This window comes from Ursus maritimus, unplaced genomic scaffold (assembly GCF_017311325.1).
Source record: "Ursus maritimus isolate PB19 unplaced genomic scaffold, ASM1731132v1 scaffold_9, whole genome shotgun sequence".
Classification (NCBI taxonomy): Eukaryota; Metazoa; Chordata; class Mammalia; order Carnivora; family Ursidae; genus Ursus; species Ursus maritimus.
The window spans coordinates 43,080,945-43,104,679 of NW_024427107.1; the positions used below are offsets into that span (position 1 = coordinate 43,080,945).

General features: G+C 45.8%; 1 protein-coding gene across 4 annotated transcripts in view; it reads left to right on the plus strand.

Moving 5' to 3' along the window:
- The window catches only part of MATN2 (matrilin 2), a 126,675-nt gene that overhangs the window by 42,429 nt on the left and 60,511 nt on the right, over nucleotides 1-23,735 (plus strand). For all 4 annotated transcript variants that reach the window (XM_040625908.1, XM_040625907.1, XM_040625906.1 and 1 more), the window contains exon 4: nucleotides 6,197-6,319. In XM_040625908.1, the coding sequence (XP_040481842.1) occupies nucleotides 6,197-6,319 (123 nt within the window). The remainder of the gene's footprint in view (nucleotides 1-6,196; nucleotides 6,320-23,735) is intronic.

Consider the following 23,735-nt stretch of genomic DNA (forward strand, 5'->3'; position numbering starts at 1 on the left):
GCTCCCCAGGAGCAGGACCCTGACCCGCTCAGGGCTCTGAGGACTCTGACCCTGTCCTCAGACTCTGACACAGCCTAGGGACCCCTGCTCTCCCCACCCACTGAAGCCTCAGGGAGGAAAAACTGTGTTTTGTTGTGTCTTTAAAAAAAAAATCCCCAGCTGAGAAGTAACCTCAAAAAGCAGAGACTCCATTGTTTCTTGACTCCCAAATCAAAAGATTTACTTAAAAAAATCTATGCCCTGAAGGCAAAAGAACTTTTTTCTCTGCAGTGTCACTTGGAGAATTTTCAAAAGTGCCATTTGGCCGGGCGCCGCTGAAGGGCCGAGCTGTGGTGAGCGGTGGCCCCCGGTCACCTGGTCAACTTCCACCAGTAGAACGCGCTGCAAACATGTTAAGGTGTATGACTTTAAATGACTTCTGCAGAATTTATGTTCCCCCTTTCCTGGAAATATTAAAACAGAAATTGGTTCCGTAACCGTTTTGATGGGTTTCTTCATTTGTCTCGGTAAAGGTCAATGGAGGCGTTCTTTTAGAAGCGATCTGGGTTTATCGGCAAATGGAAAGGCAGAAAGAGGCTGAGGCTGTGGACTTGTTTGAAGAAGAACCTTCTCTGTGTGCTTTATGGCCAGGCAGCAAAATTAAAAGGTAGTTTGGACCCTCCACCCCGCACTTTGTTGTCATCCGGAAACTCTAAGAAAATTCCAGTAATAGGCCATTCGTTGGTTTGTGTGGCCTGAGAACCAGCTCTGCTCCCACCGCATCCCCGGGCTCTGGGAGCAGACCCACCAGCCGGCTGGAAAGGTTGAGGAGGCCCCAGGGCCTCTTTATCAACCGTGCAGTAAAGATTGCAATAACTAACGTTTGTAAAGCACTTTCCCTTCTGTTCTTGTATTTGATCCTCACGAAAATCCGGGGGAGGCAACACAACAGCATCCCTCCCTCTTTGCACCTTGGTAAGCGGCTCAAGTGAATTCCGCGAGAACAACCAGCCAGGAGCCCTTTGGTTCTGCTTCCACAGTTCTGGCTCATTTCACTCCTTCGCCCGTCGGGGGGTTCTAAATTCCTCCTCCTTTTTTTTTTTTTCTGTTGGCCCCCTCCACAGCCCAGCCACGCTAGGTAAACGAGCTTCGAGGTTGGCATTCGCTTCAGAATTTGACAGGGAGCTTTTGTAGGATAGAGAGGGGAGGAGCAGACTCGAGTCTCAGCATCGCCCCCTGCCGGCTGTACGGTACTTTGCAAATCTGTAAAATGGGCATGTTACCTCCAGAGTAGATGTGTGAACGAGCGCTATCAACTGTAGAGCCCTATTCAGCGGGCACCGTGTTGTGTGGGATTACAGTCAGATACACGGAGGACCGGCAGGCTGGGCAGATGGCCTCCGTTTTGATCTGCACTCCAAGATCAGATATCAGCAATGAGCGTCTTCCAAGTTCCAGGCACCTGTGAGTTTTGGGGAGTCTCACTTGTTCCTTAAACATTAGGTGAGCTACACTCTGATAATAACAGCTAATTTTGTCCTGGGCTAGGTACTTTCCATTCGTCCTTTCATTTAATACTTATATGAGGCAGGTGCTGTTCTTACTCTCATTTTACAGAAGAGGGAACTGAGGCTCAGAAAGGATAAGCAACTTCAAATAGCAGGGTTGGAGATGCAGATTGCAGGCTCTCTGGCCCAAGCTCTTACCCACCACGTGCCAGGCCCGAGGGTTCCAGGCTGGTGGGAAGATGCTCTCATCACAGAGAAACGAAATGGCAGCTATCCAAAATGTGCACTTCAGGAAGTCACCTGGCACAGAGGGACCTCTGATCAGAGAACACCTGTGTCTCTCTAGGGGCTCCAGGAGGGCTTTAGAAAGGAGATGATAATAATAATCATTACCATTTATTGATATTAATATCATGATATTAATGCGCTGGTTTGAGCTATTAGCATATGTTAATTCATTTTATTCACACAACAAACCTGTGAAGTAGGTGCTCTTACAGCTCTCATTTCACAGAAGAGGAAATTGAGACCCAGAGAGGTTCAATGACTTGTCCAAGGTCACACAGCACTGTGGTAGAGTTGAGACGTAAGCCCAGGCATTCTGGCTCAGAGTCTGCATCTTAACCACTATGTGCTACACACACTTGACTGATGAATAGGAGTTTCCCGGCTACTGGGGGGGGGGCAGGGTTGGGCCATGGCAATAAGCCTGGAAAGGCATGATATTTTCAATTGATTTTTCTATTTCATTAAAACAATAACAACAGCAGCAAAGAACTAGTCCAGATTCTCTCTTAATGTTGTAAGCTGCTAAGGAGACATGACCCACAGTTTGAAAAATGCAGATGAAGGGGTAGGGAGGGAAGTGGAGGCCATGGTGCAGCTAGGGAAAGAATTTTGGAGGGAAGAAGGGCTGAGGCTCTGTGCTTAGAGCAGAGCTGAAAAACGCTGCTGGATCTGTGAATCGGAGGTGACAGGCAGTCTTCCTGTGCGATCAAAGCAGGAACCTTTGTTGTAAAACTAGGAAGAGTTCAGGCTCCGGAGCCAGACTGCCCTGGAGTGGGAGACCTGATTCTGACTCTCACCGGCTGCGTGGACATGACCTTGGGCACAGTGGTGGCTTTCTGTCCATGGGCAGAAATTCCCACACCAGCCACAGCCAGGGGGAGAACGCTGAGGTTGCATTCTCAGGCCACCCCTGAGAGCACCAGAGGGACTTGGAGATGAGGTATCCGTGAATTGAGGCCCTGTCTACAAGATGACCAAAACCTACACATCCTGGGGCCTGCCATTTTTGCCACCCAGTGAGAGAGGACACTGAATGTAGGGGCTGAAAAACGCCGGTCTATCCTGAGGTTTCTGATGACTCACTGTAACCTGGGCAGGGCTGCTTTTAATTAAGCTCTTGCTACCTGCTGTATCAGCCAAGCCTGATATGTGGAGACTGGAGGCCGGCTGTTCCTACCCTAATAGCCCCCCCCCCACCCAGGTCAGGCACAAATTGAGGCTCTAATAGTGTTCCTAAGACACGCCTTTCATGAACCTGCCCGGGCAAAGTCTACGCTCATTACAGCCATTTGGGGCTCTCTTGTTAAGTGGGAGACAAGACTGACTTCAACAAAGGTTGACTCTGTGTACCCGGTAAGTGTTCCTTTGTAGACCCCTAGTCAGCCTAGCGTTCCTTTGATCCTTTGTGCATTTGTTAATAAGCATTTATACACATTCCTATTTCCTAGTTTAAAAAAATCCAATCCTGCCAATGACCTAGTCTGCTGATTAGTGATTCCTTTCCCAGAACACAAAGCCCTGACCCAGTTGCAACCCATTAGGCCTTCTGGAGGTCAGTGGAGGAGGCAGGGTGATTGCCGCCCCTTCAATCCCACCACAGAGGCCGGTCCCACGGGACAGCTGATGTTCTTGGAAACTCCAATCACTCATCCATAAAATTTCACAGATGGAAAATTTTTATTTTATCTTAGTAAAAATGTTCGGGATTCTTTTGCTTAAAAGAACAGAAATTCAATCCGAACCAGCTTTTGGGGTGGGGAAGATTGTATTACAGGACGTCATGGCAATCAGGGGAAGAGTAATGAATGACAGCCCGCTTTCTCTCCACCTTCTCCCTCTGCCTCCCCTTCCTCCCTGTTCCGGAGCATGCACCCTGTCAGCCCCCCACACGTACTTGCCCTCCGTTTAAACGCCCTTTTCCTCAGTTCTATCTCCTGGATGCCAAGAAAGGACTCCGACTGTCACATTCTGGGCCAGTCAGTGGCATCCAGGAGGGGGCTGCCTCATAGTAACAGGTGGGCAGCTCTGACAGTCCCCAAGCGTTTGAGGTGAGAAGGAAGGGCAGTTTCTAGACAAGGGGGAGGTGCAACACAGACAAAATACTGCCTGTACTGAGGGTCCCTAGACACGTTTCCTGCCTTTATCCCACAGGTACACAGTCTAAAACGGCTACCCGACTTACCCGAACTCCCCTCCCTCGTTCAGGTAGAGGGAAACGGGGGCGCAAATCCGGCTTCTCATCCAGTGCGCTTTCCATTATTACCAAGTCACCGTCTCCCGCTTCCCATTCTCTCATGGCACATGGCCAACACGAGCCTTGGCAACAAGCTGTCACTCCGAAACCCTCTGCAACAGTTCTCGTAATTTCCCCATCTGACAGGTGAAGAAAGTGGAGTTTAGGGAAAGGAAGTCATTCATACAAAGTCATAGTAAGTGGTGAGGCGGAGCGTTCAGGCAGTCTGCTTCTGGGGGTGCCCTCTTCACCCCTGCACTGCCTGGTGCCCACGGAGGTTTGCTCCACCTCACGTCTCCTGTCCCCTTACTTTGGCTGCCAGGGTCCTGGTGAGAAGACGGGCACCAGGCTCATCACCGGGGCGTCACCCCAGCGGAAAACTGCCGTGTGGTTGGTCGCCTGGGCTTGAGCCTGCCTTCAGTACGGAGGAGAGGGGCACGCTGAGAGTTCCTCGGAATGCCCCCCCATGCGTGTGGGCCACTGGGCTCCAGCAGTCCGGGACAGAGCCTTCCAGGGTGCAGAGCAAATGCAAATTAAAAACAGACGGATGATTTTTCCACTCATAAGACTGTCAGAACCTTAACATTTTGCTAATCCCGAGTGCTGAAGTTTTGGGGGGTGTGGGAATTGTTACTCTCATGCACGGCTGGTGTGAGCCACCTTGCAAGGCAGTGCAGCCACATCTATTCTAATGAGGACCCAGTCCTAGCGGAACAACCGCACCTGTGCTCAAGGAGATGTGTTTGAGAACGTGCATCACAGCACCGTGAAAGTGAAAATTTGGGCACTGCTCAAACGACGGCTGATGGGGAAGGGGCTAAATACGATGAGGAAGAATCAATTCTAGGACCAATAGGTAAAGGGATTGAAGGCTGTAAGCTAGATCTAACGTATTCGGTCAAATCTAAGATATGCAGTTGATTCTCATGATTTTCTAAAGTCATGGTGAACACGGAATTTGCAAACTCACAACAGTCATCCTAAATTGTGTTAAGAATTTTTTTTTTTTAAAGATTTTATTTATTTATTTGACAGAGATAGAGACAGCCAGCGAGAGAGGGAACACAAGCAGGGGGAGTGGGAGAGGAAGAAGCAGGCTCATAGCGGAGGAGCCTGATGTGGGGCTCGATCCCATAACGCCAGGATCACGCCCTGAGCCGAAGGCAGACGCTTAACCGCTGTGCCACCCAGGCGCCCCATAAATTGTGTTAAGAATTTTAAAAATTTTGCTCCCTTGTTTTATTTCCCGCTGTGTTTCTTGCTTAGACGTAATGAGACATGTATGTCAGGCACACCATCAGTTTCATCAGTAGCAAAGTTTCCCTAAACACTGGGTTAGTGGGATTGTTAGCTTTTCAAAGCCTCTCTTATTTTAGCTTCGTAAAAATATATTTCTACATATGGACATCTTTTTTGTTTATGAGAACACTTGCCTAATTTGTACCTCGTTTATAATGATGCTTGTTAATTTTAAAGACGTTCAAGTTGAATTAAATTAAAGTAATAAACTAAGATGTAAAAAAACAATGAGCATTTTTATGAGCTCCCAATAGACTTATGCAAGAATCGATGTCTCTGAAAGCCAAAGGACTTCAGAAACCAAATGCAGAAATCTTTTAAATTAAGATTAAATTGAAAGATTATGGAAACATGGAATTTAGGAATGCATTTTTTTACTCCACAATATTCCATATGACACTTTCACATATTAAAAGATTGCTCTTGGGATTTATGGTCCTGAAAAACTGTTGACTCTTTACCACGTCCTCATTTAACTAATAGCTTCTCTTCCAACCCCACTGCAGCTACTGAAAATCTACACATGAGCCAAAGCCACCTCTGGTATCAGCAAACTTTCTGATTCCCCAATTGAGCATTAGTAATTGAACCGTGAAATGTCTGGTTTTTTGTAGATAATTTTTCACCTGTTTTTATCAGCAATTTCATCTGTGAACCTAGCATCATTTCCCTTCAACCCTCTGCGCCCTTTACCTATACACTGCTGATGGCATTTATCGGGAATGGTCTTGTCCAACCAGAGGCTGTAAATGCCCTTGAGGGTGGGGACAGCAGTTTGTTTTCCTCTGGGTCCTGCTTTCTCCTTCACAGCAGGTTCTGAATACACGTGGGTGGATGAAGTCAGAGAAGGTATCATCATCGCCTTAACTCACTGTATCTTCCTTTTCAGCCGTCCACATGTGCAGCCTCCTGGAGCATCACTGTGCCCACTTCTGCATCAATACCCCTGGCTCGTACGTCTGCAGGTGCAAGCAAGGGTACATCCTCAACTCGGATCAGATGACTTGCAGAAGTAAGATCGCTTTGCTGATATGTCTGTACTGTCCTCCTCTGCTCTCTCAAGGGCCTCTTGAATGCATCTGTGGCCCCTCCCCCAACCAGTCATCATCTCCCTAAGGAAAGAAAGGAGGCTCTATAACGGATGTATTTTAGGTCGGCCTCCACAGTCCCCCGCCCCTGCCATCACAGTGCCTGGACCAGAGCCTGGCACATAGTAGGCCAGCAGGGAGAGTTTGGAAGATGGTTGGAGGCACCGTCTTAGAAAGAGCCTTTTTGAATTCATGAGCTGGTGTCTTTTACTTCCAAGGTGTTCTTTAGGGGGGACCACTGGAGAGCCTTTTCATCCACTGTCTCTACTAACTGTACCCTGAGGAATTGTTTCTGTATTTTATTCTATTCTCTGAAGCATTGACTTAGGATGAGTTATTAACACTGGCTGGAATGATTATTCGAGTTCTGCTGTAGAGGTGTGCAGGGATCTAGGAGCTTTGGTGAAGGACACTTTATAGGTCTCCTAAAGAAACAAGGTCAAATAGATAAAATGCAAATGGAACTCACACTCTCTTTTTTCGGCCAAGCCCCGGAACGTACTGACAACGTACTGACTTTTGAGCCAGCAAGAGGTAATGCGTCGTAGAGGAGAGAATTACCTAGATGCTGAGTGTTGTACCTATATGTTCATATTTTTAAGTTGTAAGTAAAGCCACCCTGAGTTAGCCCACAGACAACCAGGCTACCAGACCAGGCTTACTCAAGACGTGAGGAAGACCGGCCCATACGGAGGCAAATAAAACTCAGCTAATCTGAGGCGCAGTTCATGCAATGCGTAATTATTATATCACATGGTAAGCAATTAAGCATGAATGGGAAGCATTTGTACAAATGGCTGTAATTAGCATCACATATGGAGCCAAACCACATTTTCCTGTTTTCTTCTCACTTCGTTGTCGGGGTTGAGAGTAGTTGGACAGAGGCCTTCCCCTCCTCCCAGATTAGGTAACATCTGCTTGACTTCTCCAGCTCTGTGGCCTGTGGAAGCACCAAGCCCTCAGACTCTGTAAATCTCCGGTGCTCGGTGTCCTCTGGCTCCTCTCAGACCTCAGGATCCCAGATTTTTGAGAGCAGCCTGAATCATCCTTATTTTCTGCTTGGACCTCTGACCCTTCTTCAGTTTCCACAGCTAAACTCAGTCATGCCAAAGACTCGTGGGCTTAATAGAATTCTCTGGAGAACTGGGGCAGCCCTGGCAGGGTCAGCTCACCCACTGCTCTGCAAACAACCTCGTCGCGTCTTTTAGACATCCCCCTACCTTCTTGGGGAGCTCTGCCCGTCCCCTCTCCCAGCCTCTCTGGGAGCTCCGCCTCCCCAAGGGGTTTCTCTGAAGAATGCTTGGCCTTTAGGTACCCTGCTACCTCCCTTCCTGCCCTTCCCTTCTTAGCAGCACAAGAAATTCCTCCCCCTGTCTTCTGCCCCAGTTGCCTGCTGCAGTCAGGGCATTTGCTGACGTCCACTTTCCATGGGCTGGCTTAGTCGAGTCAGAGGAATTTTGAGACTAGCAAATAAAAAGTTCTCCCCTCAGTGTCGTGAGCAAGACCTACTCCGCACCAGGTTCTGTCCACCCCTGCCTGGTCCCACCTCAAGCCCTGAGGCCCCCGGGCCCTCCCCCAGTGTTGGTCTGGCCTGGGCTCTCGCCTGTTCAGAGCTGCGGGTGCAGAGTGCGAAGCAGAAACTGCCCGGGCTTTAGACTGACCAGGTGGAAGGCCAGGCGGTCCAGGGCAGAGGTTCTCCAGCCCCAGTAACTAAGAACCACTCAGGAAGCCGAGCCCTGGGTGTCACCCCCAGACATTCCGAGTCAACAGGTGGGGCCCAGGAATCTGCATTTCCCGTGACTTTCTGCTTGGATTGCTGCCACGCTCAGATTCACTGGCGTGAGGCAGCAAGGGGGACCGTAGGGAAGGGCTTTGAGTTAGGGGAGAAGAGAAGGAGCTGGAGCCAGGGCTCTGCTGCCCCATCTGACCCAGCCCCTCCAGTGACCCAGAAGCAGTTCAACCACGTGTACTGTCAGCTCCAGACTTAGGCGAACTGGTGCAGTCCTAGAGAGCAGCTCTCTCTCTCTCTCTCAGACAGAGGTGATGACTCTTTGGTTTGCATGTCTGAAATCATAGCTGGGCCAGATGTCGATTTCGATCCTGACCTTGCTGCAGCCCTGCCTCTCTTCCCGGGCTGGTGATTGAAACTCCTTGACTCAACTTCCTCACCCATAAAATGGGAAAGGTGCTGACAAATTCTTATCTATCTCATCGATAAATCCTTGTTAGCCTGTGGTTTCAGTTTGGTGGACAGTTAAAAGTTGTGCCAGGTGAAGGCTGGGCCATTCCTCGACCTCTGTTGAGGAGCTGCTTGCAGGGACCCGCCCCTGCCAACGTGGAGAGAGACTCAGTGGGCCTGGAGAGGAATGAGACATAGCTCTTTCCATTTTTGAGCATGTAAGATGTGCCAGGCAGCGTGCAAACGACTGGAAATAAAATAGTGGGTAAAACGGCAATGTTCGTGCTTCTTGGGGCTCAGAGTCTTGCATGGGAGTAATTCAGATAACCAATATAATTGCAACCGTGCAATTGATGATGGCACCGAAGTGACTGCAGCCCATGCTCAGCTCGGTGTGTGCTGCACACAAGGTCAGGCCACACTAGAGTCAACTCACTTGTTCAGTGTTCACCATGCGTCAGGAGCGCTCCTCGTGCTTTCTATGTGTTATCTCATTTAATTCTGACAATGAGCTCTTAAAGTAGGTTTTATCATTCTCGTTTTACAGATAAGGAAAATAAGGTACCCCCCCAAAGATCAGACAATTTACTCAAGTTCATATGCCTACTACTATGATCAAACCAGGATTCCAAATCTTGCTATGTAGGACTCCATATTCGTAGCACTTAACCACCCTTTGATACTGTCCCATGATCCTTGAGGGCCCCCAGATGGCAGCAGGGCAACCCTACAACCAGAGAAATTCCTCCAAGCGCAGGAGGACAGGCAGGTTCCAAGGCTCACTGGTCCCAAGGGAGACTCAGAACTAATTCACCAGGACTAACATTCAAATGATTATCATTCCTCGAAATCCACTACCAACTGCTGTGACACTGTCACTCTACAGAATGATTTGAGAGGACCTCGTAGGTGATTGCCTTCAGATGTGCGCACGCTCACACGCACCATAGCCACCATTCGTATTTGTACCTGTCTGTGTGGAAGGAGGCAGACACAGGTAATTCAGAGGTTGTTCAAATGGAGATGGACCTTGGCTGTCAGACTTTTAGCTTCCTTCCCCATGTAATCCGAGAATTCTGTTCCTTCCCAGTGTCCCAGATGAATGATATTGCATGTCGGTTCGGCACCTGGGACACCAGGTTGTTGCAAAACACCTCCATCCCACCCCCAGATAGTGTGGACTAAGCTGAAATCCTACTCTCTGTAATTCCCACCTTTGAGACTATCTCTGCCAGCTAAAGCTATATACCAGAAGGTGTATTTCCTTTTCTGAATAAAAAGAGAAAACCCTTTGATTATTGAAGGTGTTATCCCTGCATCCCTCATTAATTTTCTCTCTTTAGGGGGAAGCATAAACACATCTTTAAGTAACTGGATTTGGGGTCTCTTCACTGTCCGAATAATCCTCTTCAGGACACTAATTGGTCAGTGTCTCAAAATGTGCCCTTCCATTCAAAGACTAGAGCAAGTATATTACATAAATATTAACCTCAAAGTTCTGCCATATGAGCAATTTGGAATGTACTGGGAGTCAACATTGTGGATTCTTCTGTCCTTCAAAAAGTCTTCCCCACCCAATACCATTATATGAAATATATGCAAAAGTGTTAGCATAGTACCTAGCCCATAGGGCTCAATAGAAGTTTATGTCCTTGGGGTGCCTGGGTGGCTCAGTCGGTTAAGCATCTGCCTTCGGCTCAGGTCATGATCTCAGGGTCCTGGGATCGAGTCCCACATTGGGCTCCCTGCTCAATGGAGAGCCTGATTCTCCCTCTTTCTCCTCTGCTTGTGCTCTCTCTCTCTGTCAAATAAATAAATAAAATCTTCAAAAAACATTAAAAAAAAGATTATATCCTTCCCTCTCCCCATTTTAAAAAAAATGGGAAAAAACCCCCATGAGGTATGCCTATCTTTACATGTTTGTTTTCCCCTGCCATCCCCCGCCCTTTGAATTCCTTTCCCACTAATAAGAACTTTATCTTCTTTCCTTTTCTTTATTTATGTTTTTAAATAAGGAATTTTCCCTCCCTTCTTGAATATTTAATCTATCTGGAAAAATATTGAAAACGCAACATTTAGAAAATTTCACTTGGCAAAAAAATGTAAACTTTCTTATCCAGCTTTCTCATTTTTTCTCTTTCTCAAGAACCATACCAAATGCATTTTATTGCTTTCATTCTTCAGATATGTTCCTGACATTATTTTTTCCAAGCTACACAAATGATTTAGTAGCTTTTATTTCATAGTTTAATCAAGGGGCATGATCCAGAAAAAACAGTCATATCGTTAAAGAGAGAAAAGAAAATTATAACCGACATCCTTCATGATGAATTTAGATGCAATGATTCTTAAAAACTTAGCAAATAGAATCCATATTTATATACGCTAATCAAGACCAAATGAGGTTCATCCCAAGGATGCAAGTTTGCTTTAACATAATTCACCACATTAACAGATTAAAAAATGAAAAAATATATAATCATTTCAGTAGATGCAGAAAAGATATTGAACAACAGCCAACATTCATTCATGGTAAAAACTCTCAGCAAACTAGCAATAAAAGGGAAACTTCTCAACCTGATAAAAGGTATCTATGAAAAAACCTACGGTTAACATCATACTCAAGAGTGAAAGATAAATGTTTTCCTCCTAAAAGGAGGAACAAGACAGTATGTTCATTCTTACCACTTCTCAGCATTGTACTGGAGGTTCTAACTGATAAGATAATAAAATAAAAGGAAATTAAAAAGTCATACAGATTGGAAAGAAAAAAGTAAAATAGTCTTTATTCACCGACTATGTGATTGCTTCTGTAGAGAGCTGGTGGAATCTTTAAAAAAGCTACTAAAATTAATAAATGAACTTAGCAAGGTTGTAAGATACGAAGTCAATATATGAAATTATTTGATTGTATTTTTACATGCTGGCAACAAAAATGAGCAATTGAAATACCAGTGGCGCCTGGGTGGCTCAGTCGGTTAAGCGTCTGACTCTTGATCTCAGCTCAGGTCTTGATCTCAGGGTTTGAGTCAAAGGCCTACACTGGGCTCCATGGTGGTTGAAGAGGCTACTTTAAAAAAAGGAAAAGAAAAATAAATTGAAATACCACTTATAATAGCATCGGAAATATGTAATTTAGGGATAAAGTTGACAAAAGTGTGCATGATCTGTATGCTGAAAAGTACAAAAGATTTCTGCAATTAATTAAAGACCTAAGTAAATGGAGAGATATAGCATATCATGGAATGGAAGATCTAATATGAATAAGATGTCAGTTCTTTCCAAATTGATCTACAGATTCAAAGCAATCCTTATCAAAATCCTAGCAGATGTTTTTAAGTAGAAACGGACAATCTGATTCCAAAATATATACATACGAAAATGCAAAAAAACCCTACAATAGTCAAATACAGTCGACTCTCATTATTCATGATGGTTGTAAGCTTCTGTGAACATTGAACTAGCAATTACTAGATCATTGTTCCTAGAAGAAATACAGGGTTAGATTCTTGTGAGTTTCTGGCCACATCGTCAATGAGTATGTAACCTTGTTTTATGTGTGTTTCTATTTAAAGACACCTTATTGAGTATATATTGTTGACTGGTTAATATTGAACTCACAGCCGACAGCACTATTACTCATCCTGAACGAAGACCATCTGATATACATCTATCCTCCGTGAGGCACATCACAGCCTTCTTGCATTTAGGAACACTGGACAGCACTTCACACTACTCTTGCGGGTCATTTTAAACAGTGAAATCACCAACAAAAAGCATAAAAGGCAAAAAAAAAAAAAAAACAAAACCCCATGGCACTAAATAGAACACAAAAAGGATGCTTGTTTGTAGCACGAGAGCTAAAACAAGAAGGCAAAGCGTTGCCTTTTTTGGCCTTAACTGGGTGTGTGTGCATCAGATAACTCAAATATTTCACTGTTCTGTGCACATCCATGAATGGCCATGAAAATACTGCAAATATTGATTTGGGTTACAAGTAAATTTTAGAAAGTAGGTGAATTTGCAAATATGGAATCTGCAAATAATGAGATCAATGAAACTGAAAAAAATAAAGTTGGGGAATTTAGATTATCTGATTTCAAGACTGTATTGGTGGACATCAATGGACCAGAATATAGTCTAGGAATAGACCCATGCACGTATGGTGAACTGATTTTTGAGAAAAGTGCCAATGCAATTCATGAGGAAAGAATAATGTCATCAACAAATGGTGCTACAATGATTTTTTTTGCCGTGTGCAAAAAAATGGACCTTGACCCTCACTTCATACCATATGCAAAAATTAATTCAAAACTAATTTTAAATCTAAATGTAAGAGTGGAAACAACTAAATGTCTACATGAAAATGTAGGAAAACTTTTTGATGACCCTGGGTTTGGGAAGAATTTTTAAAAATAGGACATAGAATACAAAAGAAAAACTCAATAAATTGAACTTCATCAAAATTAAAACATTTGGGGGCTCCTGGGTGGCTCAGTGGTTTGAGTGTCCAAGTCTTGATTTCTGCTCAGGTCCTGATCTCGGGGGTCGGGGGATTGAGCCCCCGCATTGGCTGCGTGCTCAACATGGAGTCTGCTTGTCCCTCTCCCTCCCCTTTTGCCTCTCCCTCAGCTCGTGCTCTCTCTCTCTCTTAAAAAGAAATCAAAACATTTGCACTTCAAAATACACTACTACCAAAATGAAAAGGTGAGCCATAGTCTGGGATAAAATATTTGCAAAATATATATCCAGCAAAGGACCTTAAAATATATAAAGAATTCTTAGAACTCAATAATAGGAAAATAAACAACCCAGTCAACATGGGCAAAAGATTTGGACACTAACCATAGAAGATACATGGATGACAAAGAAGCCTGTGAAGAGATGTTTAACATTATTAGTCCCTAGAGAAATACAAATTAAAACTACAATGAGATGTCACCATACTTCTGCTGGATTGAATAAATTTTAAAATATTGGCCATAATACATATTGGCAAAGTTGGCAATAGGAACTATCATTGTTCCTGGAATATACCTACCATATGACCCAGCCATTCAGTTTTTAGGTATTTACCCCAAAGAAAGTAAAATTTATGTCCAAAGATTTTTTTTAACGATTTTATTTATTTACGTATTTGAGAGAAAGAGAGAGAGAGCGTGTGAGCAGGGGGAGGGGCAGAGAGAGAGGGAGAGAGAATTTCAGGCAGAGGCCATGCTGAGCGTGGAGCCTGAGGCGGGACTCCATCTCACAACCCTGAGATCATGACCTGAGCCTAAACCAAGAGTCTGATGCTTAACCAACAGAGCCACCCACGCGCCCCTATATCCAAACAAAGATTTGAACACAAATGTTCACAGCAGCTTGACTTGTAAGAGTCCCAAACTGGAAACAACCCAAATGTCCATCGATAGGTAGATAGGTAACAAATTGTGATATATGCATACAGTGTAATACTACTAGGCAATGAAGAGAATGAACTTTTTTTTTTTTTTTGAGAAGAGAGATTGACACAAGCAGCAAGCTAGATGAATTTCAAAATAACCATGTTGGATGCAATAAGACAAACAAAAAAGAGCACATAGTGTATGATTCCATTTATAGAAAATTTTAGAAAATGACAACTGATCTATGTGACAGAGTAGGTTCGTGATTGCCTGGGGATGGGCGGGTGGTGGCCGGGGAGCAGGCGGACGGATTACCACGGGGCATGAGGAAACTTTGGGAGTTTGGGGGTGATGGGGGGCGATATCTGACATGTCAAATTTATCAAATTGCATACTTTAAATACGTGCTGTTTGTTGTATGCCATTGACAACTCAATAAAGCTAATATATGTAGAGAGAGAAAGTCAGAACAAGGTGGTTTTGGAAGGTAAGTGGTGCTGAGACAAAGGCTGCCAGATAAGAGATTGGAGAAAGGGTCATGGGACAATCAGGGAAGGCGTTGTGAAGGAGGGGTTTTTTTCTAACAAGTGGAAGAGAAACGCAGGGCTTGTTGTCTTTGAGGGTGCTAACTAGACTGGACTGCCTGTCTGGAACAGTTTGTTGGGGGCATTAGCGGGGGCTGAGGGAAGGAATGTAAGCTGGAACAAATTATGGAGCGATTTGATTCTCAAGCTGAGTCCCGGCAGCGGTCTTTGGCGGGTAGGGGGTGCTGGACACAGGGTGTCAAGAGTAAAACTACATTTTAGCAAATTGACTTTAGCAGTAATATGCACGTGGGATTCAAACTGGTAGAGAGTGGGTGAAGAAGTACCGTGCATCCATCACTCATTCCTCTATTCCTCCGATACTTACGGGTGCCCTCTAGGCACTCTTAGGGGCGGTAGGAGAAAAATGAGTGTTTCTCTTATATGCTCGAGACCCAAGAAACACTCAGATCTTGGTTTCCCTTATGCTCTGCACCTATGGAGTCGAAGATGAATGATGCAATCAGTTTACAATTCTGATCAGCTCAGTTCAGTGCATGCTTTTTTATGCTACAGAATTAACGAGGAGACCCCGGCAATAAGCCCCACGCCAGGGAGCAGTTCATGACATAAGCTGGGGGTTGGGGGGTGGTGGATGGTAGCAGAATTTAAAAAGACAGCTAACTTCAGAGAGGAAACCTGGTTTTGAGGCAAGGCTAATGAGTCTGGGAAGGAGCCCACCCAAGTGGTTGGTTGCAGCTGGAGATGAGGCATGAGAGTTCAAGGAAAATCCCAGGCTGGATATGCTTGGGGGTAGTAATTGACCCTGAAAATGGATAAAATCTTGGAGGGAGAGAGGGAGCGTGGAAAGGGAAGGTCAGGGTCGGAGCTTTGGCGCTGCCCGTGATGTGAGCAAGGAGCAAGAGTGGAAGGGCAAGCAGGCTGCAGTCACAGCCAGCCGGCCTGCAGCTTCTCAAGCAACAGCCTGGCCCCAGGTGCTGTGCGGACCGCCCTGAGCAGAAGCTGAGGCTGCCGAGCAGAGTCAATGTGGTCACAGAGTTTCCTCTCCACCCCGGCTGCTGGGCCTGGGAACGTGGAGATGGTGATGGGCATCCTGCTCGCCCTCTGTTTGGGCCAGGATATAGGGATTTTTAAAAAAGGAAGAAAAGAGAAAAGAAAAGAAAAGAAAAGAAAAGAAAAGAAAAGAAAAGAAAAGAAAAGAAAAGGAATCTGGGCCAAGTGGGGACCTGCCTGCATGCAAGTGGAGAAATGCATGGTCAAAGAACCACCACCCGTGGCGGGGGGCGGGGGGGAGTGAGTTTGAGGCTCCTGCAGCTTCTTTTCTGCGTTCCTAGTTTCACAAGCACCCAGACAAGGGGTTCTCAAAGTGCCTCCCCCCACCCCCCCAAGCAGCCTCAGCTTTGCAGGGAAACTGGGTGGAAATGCAAACCCCCAGGCTGGACCCTAGCTAGTGCTCCCGAATCAGGGACTCTGCAGTGGGACCTAGGACCGTGTGTTTTAACAAGCCCTTCGGGGGATTCTGATGTAAGCTCAAGTTTGAAAACCACTGACCCAGGCCTTTTCAACTAGATCTCTCCTTGAGAGACCCCACGCAGTAGGGAGTTCATATTAAGAATGTGACGATGGGATGGCCGTTTGGAGATTGCAAAGCGCTCTACAAGAATAGGGCGTTATCAGTGCATGCTTCTTTCCATGAGCCTCACTTGGTCAGATTTACTTACGTTTTAAGGCTTTACGGGGAGGTGGGGGGGGTGGGGAGTCTTCCCCCTTTCTTTTCCCTTCGCAAAAGAAAATGAAAATCTCGTGAGTGACTAGGAGAATTGATTGGAAAAGAATTCAACAGTTGGGGAGAGAAGGATTCGAGGCACAGCTGGGGTTTGCCCAAAAGGACAGGTTTGTTTTTCTCAGTGACATTGGGTTTGTTTTGTTTCTTCCAGCGTTAGAAGCACAAGGCTGATGACTCACATTTACTGTCGAGAGTCTTTAAATCCAAGCTGCAGCTGTCAAAATAAGATTAGTGCTTTCAGGCACCATGAAAGAAGGGGGATGGTCCCCAAAAGGCAGGCTGGGGTTTGTGGAGGCCTGACTCTGAAGGGCTTTCGCATCGGTGCAGGCGGAAACCCCATTGTTTCCCACTTGAGTGAAATAACAGCCCTAATAATGCATTTCTCTTCACCCTTGCTGGGACGGGTAAGTTCTGATTTCTACATCTCAGGCTAAATACCAGCAGGAGCTGTTTAAAAAAGTGAAGCGTGTCTTTAAAGGCGTTCATTTTGCTTTAACTCCAAAGGGTGGATTAACCTGTCGTTGGTGGGAATAGCATGCATCGTGACTTGTCTAAAACTCTGAAAGGCCAGTAAAAACTCTTTGATTTCGCCCGGCATGACGTCAGCCACGGCAGACCCAGCCTTTGTCCCGTGGCTCCTCGTTCAGTGGAACCAGATGGAGGTTTTCCAAGTTGTCCAACGGAGGCGCAGCGCCAGGGTTTCGAGATCATAAATGAGGGAAGGCACTTAAGTCTAGGATGCTTGCGAGCCTCGGGGCAAACACTAGGGATGGATTTGAGCACAGCTCCGGGGCTCTGAGTTATCAAATCCTCACTGATTTGTTTCACCTGGGAAGGCTGAGCAGCTGCAGTTAACATCCCTCCCCATAATTCACAAGGAACTAAAAGCAAGTAAATTCTGCTGACCGTCAGCTCTGTGCTAATGACTGCCTTCTGGCTAAGGCATTGCTTGAGTTCGGTGAGATCTTTTGTTATAAAATTCAAAATTGTCTACTTTGCTGTATTGGATCAATTCAGAGAATTCACAAACCAAAACTTAGTCAAGGATATGTGGACGTTATTTAAAGAAATCTGACTCTGTGTCCACACGTGGAGTTTTCACAGACATCCATAAGGTGACACTATATTGTAATTGTCATGTACGCAACTTTGGTTGGGGCCCACCTCTCCTCCATGCTTAACTGGGCCTGTACCTCCAAGACCTTTCTTTACCCCAGCCTAAGGAAGACGGAGGCCAGCATTTCCTGAGTACCTACTGTCTGTCAGGCGCTTTACTCGGCTCACTGTCTCAGTTAGCCCGGCAGCGTATTCTCCATTTAATTATTTAACTTCTTGGAAGATCGGGTCTCATAGAAATCACTTATGTGAAGTCATGCAGGTCACGTAGCCGAAGCCAGGTTTGGCTCCAAAGATGATTTTCTTTTCACTCTGATTGTCTCTCTCCCACCTGTCTAAAGACACATAACTGCCCTTTATCTCCTTCTCGAAGGTTCAGTTCCTTTGCTCCTTACTTTTTCATATTACCGCCCTCAAGTCTTTGTATAAAAGAATCTTTTTAATGAGACCACCTTCTGACCACAGTATATAAAACAGAAGTTCGCTTCCTTCCACATTCCCGACTCCCCTTTCCTGCTCGTTTTGTCCTGCAGCACTTATAAGATCTAACATAGGGGCCCCTGGGAGGCTCAGGCGGTGAAGCGTCTGCCTTCAGCTCAGGTCATGATCCCAAGTCCTGGGATCGAGTCCCCCATTGGGCTCTCTGCTCAGTGGGGAGCCTGCTTCTCCTTCTCCCTCTGCCTGCCGCTCCCCCTGCTTGTGCTCTCTCTCTCACATAAATAAAATCTTAAAAAAAAAAGATCTAACATAATCTATGGTTTTACCTCTTTATTTTATATCTGGCCCCTGTCAGTGGTGTGCTGGTAAATGTTTAATCAGATCTCCAGGGGGAAAATCCCTGGCTTATAAGTTTCACTGATTCCTGTGGTGAAATACTGCGGGCATGGCTGATTTCACGCCACCCACCTGGCCTTGCTGAATGCAGGGTAGGGAAGAAGTGTGCACAGTCTGTCATGCGGGTCAGTAGGAGCTGGCCCCCACACACCACTGGCTCCCCACTTGAATATCAGCTCCATGGGGACAGAGATCGATTGACAGATTTTTAAAAGATATCTATTTTATTCACTGTTGTTTCCCCAGGACTTTGACAAATGGATGAAAGAATGAATGAGCAAAACAAGCCCTGCCTTAAATAGACATTCAGTGATCGTTGTAAATGAAGTGTTCGATTACGGTTGTGGTCAGGCAGACAGCGAGGGGAAACCTGACCTCTAACAGGGAGCAGTCAAATACGAGCTGCCTGAGTCCTCTAGGCTGGTGGAGGTCAAGTCCAATCAACAGATGTCCACTGCACAGCTGCTGTGTGAGAAGTGCGGTATTGTCCAGGCATCCTGAGGAACACCGAGACTGATCCTGTCCCTCTCAGAGTTTCCAGCCTAGATAAGATTAATGAGGGAGAAGTGCCTGACAACCATGTGTAGCATGGACATGGGTTCATTCTCTAATTGCTGAGTCCTTACGGAACAACTACGAGTGCCAGACAACGTGCTAGATTCCAGGGAGGTAGCAGAAACGGCAAGACAGCCAGCTCTTCAGCGGTCACGATAATACTGGTGTCTGCAGCTAGGGGCTGGCTCCCAATGTCACTGTCCTCTGAGCCCTCTTCTGGTACGGGGACACTTCTGGGTGGGGACAAGCAGAGGTACGGAGACTCAGGAAAAATTTAGTTCCCATCACACTCCTCCTGCCAGGATCCCATTTCTGATGGAGGAGAGGATTTTTAGGACTCTAGGAACATCCCTATGGGGAGACAGGGAGTACGGGCCTCTGTCACTGTTCTTTCAGCAGATGAGCACTAATGGAACACCAACTACATGCGTGAGGACAATGTGCTAGGCTCTGGCAAATCACCGAGTAAGATCAGCTCACGTTCCAGTGAGACAGACAGACATGTCCAGTCTTTCCAGTACCACTGGATAAATGTGTGAGGGCTAGAGCGGAGTCCAGAGGAAGGAGCCTCCGAGCCCAGCCAAAATGGAGAGGTCTTCCTGGAAGAGGTGACATTTGATGGAAGTCGTGAGCCATGAGTAGGGGTCACCAGGCGGAGAAGGCTTAGAAGGATAATGGGAACTCAGAATCCGGTGCTTCTCTTCTCTCTCATAGTTTTATTACCCTTCAGTGGACCCTCCCAGGCTGTGAGAAAAAGAAGCGCTGTTTTTCAAAAGCATAAGGAATCATCCAAAAATATCTGTATTTGTTTCAAATGGAAATGACCACTGCCAGAAGAACAACATTGTTTTGTCAGAACCCCGTCTGTATTTATTCCTTAGTCTTTGTTTAATTAAGTTAATCCCTCAATGGTTTCCCTTGGGACGGTGCAGTTCCTAGTGGCCATAAATCCCCAACGTTATAAAAACAGTATGAAAGTACAGCACACATGAAGCCAACTGGCACGCCTGCTGTTTGTGGGGCCCGTCTTCTGGAATGCGAGCGATAAGCCTCTTGCTCCTACCACACTCTGCGCCCTCACGTAGCGTCTACAGTTCTGTCAGCCACTTGGAGAGGGAGTCGAGGGCAGCAGTCATTCTGAGATGTGTTTAAAAGAGGAAACTGAGGCTGGCAGTCTCAGTTAATAAAGGGGGAGACGGACTCCTGGGTCTGGGCACCTTCCCCTCGGATGATTGCAGGGACTTTTTATCCAGTTCGTCGACTCTCAACCCGGCTGCACACTGGGGTTTTCTGGAGAGCTTTTCACAAACACTGTTGTCTGCCTTCCACCCCCAGCCTGTTGGATTTAAGGAGGTGGGCGCCCTGGGCATCAGCGTTTTCAAAAGGTCCGAAGGTGGTTCCAATGGGTAGCCACGGTTGGGCCCGCTGCTTCTGTCGACCAGAACTTGCAGTTTTTCAGAAGCTCCTCTGTGGGTGTCCCAGCCCTGTCCTGAAAGGAACGGCATTGCCTCTCTTACCTACCCTGTCGGGAGAAGTCTTGTGGAAAAAAAGGTGATTGCTTCAAGGTCTTGGTTCATTGCTTTCAAAATGCTGCTTTCGAAGGGGTTCTTTTGTAACATGTTGGGTTTTTTTTTCATTATTATAAAAGCTCTTGTTATAAACTTGTGTTAGAAAATTTGAAAGCAGATCATCATAAGACTAAAAATCCCCTCTACTCCCACCTCTCCTTCGTAACCACTATTAGGTGGGGTTCCCATCGGACACTGAAGGAGGCAAAGCATCAGCACGAGCAGAGAAGGGACACCCAGGTGGAGAAGCTCTTGCCCCCCACCTTCAGAGATGGCCTTGGGATTTGGGGGTGTAGGTTGTTCCAGTGTGCTGGGGTGACCTTTCTAGCCACGAGGCTTTTAGGCAGGCACTTTCTACTCCCCGTCAGGGAGCTTACAGTCTAGCAAGGGAGACACTGTAAATACCTGGCCGTGTAGATGCCTGTGTAACTAACATTGTGATACATGCCAACAGGACATGCGCGGGGGTGTGCTGACAGCTAATAGGGGAGCCCGGAAGCTCTGGCTCCGAAGAACAATCGAAGGTCCTCCTATCAGGAGGTTAATTTTTCCATCAATGTGCAAGCAAAGCAGAGCTATTTCAGCATAAAATTCAAAAAACTACCACTGTGCCCAAACAAAGCTGTGGTTTTTATTCAACAGGTAGAAGTCCTTCAAGTTTCACCAGAGCTGAAGAAACCACCAGATCCCCCTTCTAATGCTTTTCACTGAAGGGTAATAAAACTATGAGAGAGAGGAGAAGCACCGAATTCTGAGTTCCCATTATCCTTCCAAGCCTTCTCCGCCTGGTGACCCCTACTCATGGCTCACGACTTCCATCAAATGTCACCTCTTCCAGGAAGACCTCTCCATTTTGGCTGGGCTCGGAGGCTCCTTCCTCTGGACTCCGCTCTAGCCCTCACACATTTATCCAGTGGTACTGGAAAGACTGGACATGTCTGTCTGTCTCACTGGAACGTGAGCTGATCTTACTCGGTGATTTGCCAGAGCCTAGCACATTGTCCTCACGCATGTAGTTGGTGTTCCATTAGTGCTCATCTGCTGAAAGAACAGTGACAGAGGCCCGTACTCCCTGTCTCCCCATAGGGATGTTCCTAGAGTTCTAAAAATACTACAAAAGGACAACCCAGATGGAATCACGCTCTCTCCCTTTAGACGGATTTTACCCTGACTGGTCCGGGTCGCCTGCTGAGTGGGATTGATTTCTCAGCCTGCCTTCTGGCCCTCTGTCATCTGGTGTCAATCGTCCTTCCCATCTTCCCCCCTGCTTCTTCCCTTGGAATTCCCAGCATGGAATTCAGCCATCAGGCCTGTCCCGTTTTCCTCATTTCTGCACATTTACTCACACTGTTCCCTCAGCCCAGAGTGCCTTTCCCCTTCTGCATTCTCTCATGCTTACCTACCAGCCTTTTCCAATAGACCCTTGACTATGGGGCTAGTTTGTTCTACCTCAGGACCTTTGCATTTGCTGTTCTTTTAATCGGAAATGCTCTTCCTAGAGCTGCACATTACTAACACTTTGAATACGAGCTGGATGACAGTAGGATCCCCTTCATCTCTTTGGTTCACCACTGTATCCCCAGTGCTTGGGGCAAAGGAGGTACTTCATTTATTGAATAAATGAAAAGTATTCTATCATTCAGATTTTTCTTAGCTGTCTGGCTCAGGCTTGTAACTGTAGGTTTTATCATTAGTTATTCACTATGATTTTTACGTGAGCTAAAGGTTTTTCTGGTTATTGGTGTTTTCTTCTATTTAAATCCGCTGGAAATCTCAGTTGGAGTTCTCAATTGGAAATCTAAGATATAAATATACTGGTAAGAGATGGAAGAATTTGCATCTATAATTTTCTTTGTCTACTTTATCGATTTGGGAATGAAAATACATCCTAGCACTTGAAAGCCAGAGTCCCTATTTGTACCTAAACATTTTTTAATGTAATGATGCAGATTCTATTCTTAAAAATTATTTGTGCATTTCATAGAAGTGATAAATAAATCAGCTTTTATCTTTATCCATTTACTATTTTATATTTATCTAAGAGCATAATAAACAATAAAACTCAATGACACAGGGGATTGCATTAAAGTGTAGCCATTGGATTCAGGGATCAATCAAGCTTTCTAGTTAATTGAGTTTTTATCATAGCTTTCCCAGTGATAACTTTTAACCAGAGAAAACTCTTTTTAATGTATTTGATCCCTTTAATGCTCTTTGGTTTTTTTCCAACTTTAATGGTAAAGTCACTGGAAGAGCTAGTTACGAAACCATGCCATTCTCCTTGCTGAGAAATAATGTCATCACGTCAGCTTGCTTCTTGCAACGGAGAGACTCAGTCAGTGATGGATTGAAAATGCCTTTAACCTTTTCATCATCTGATATATTTGCAGCTCCCTTGCAGTGAATGCATTCCGTGAGTGCATTCTCACATTGCATTTGTGGAAGAGCCAGGGCTCAGCACCTAATTAATATGTGACTCAAAGAGGCTCGCTAAGAACCGTATCTTCATTTCTCCCTAGTAATCTTCGTTACCTCTACCTAACCTCCTCTGGCTTCATATTTTTCCTCATTTGTTACTGGCATGAAGAAATAGAGCTTAAGGAGGATTTCTAAAGATCATGCCGGGAGACAAATGGAATGAGGGGAAATTTTTCCAAAGGGACAGATGCAGAATTGGGACCTGCCATGTTTGGGAGGAGTAGCAGGTCTTTCCTCTGTGCTCTCTCTCAGCTTCCCCATCTGCAAAATGTCACAGACCGCGCCAGACTCTCTCATGTACACTGGTGAGACTGGGATTACAAAGCGCTTTCATTCTTAAAGAACAGGAATGGTACTTGAAGCCGACGAGTGCAAATGCTTGCTCATGATAACTTACAGTTCTCGGGGGCCCTCGGAATGTTGCAGAGCACTGTCACGAACATGAGGAAAATACAGAACTGATGTTAATTTGAAATTATTCAATGCATTTCCTAGCGGTCAATAATTCCAACTTCGAAAGCTATTTTTTTTTTAAAGATTTTATTTATTTATTTGACAGAGATAGAGACAGCCAGCGAGAGAGGGAACACAAGCAGGGGGAGTGGGAGAGGAAGAAGCAGGCTCATAGCAGAGGAGCCTGATATGGGGCTCGATCCCATAACGCCGGGATCACGCCCTGAGCCGAAGGCAGACGCTTAACCGCTGTGCCACCCAGGCGCCCCTCGAAAGCTAATTTTTTATTTATACATAGAAACGCTCCAAAATATTAACGGCAGTTGCCTCTGGATGGTAGGATTACAGGTATTTAATACGTTAAAAGTGATTTTAACAAGTGCTTGTTGCCTGGCGGTGTGCTGAGGGTCACTCCTTCAGAGCTGCATTCTAACGGTGC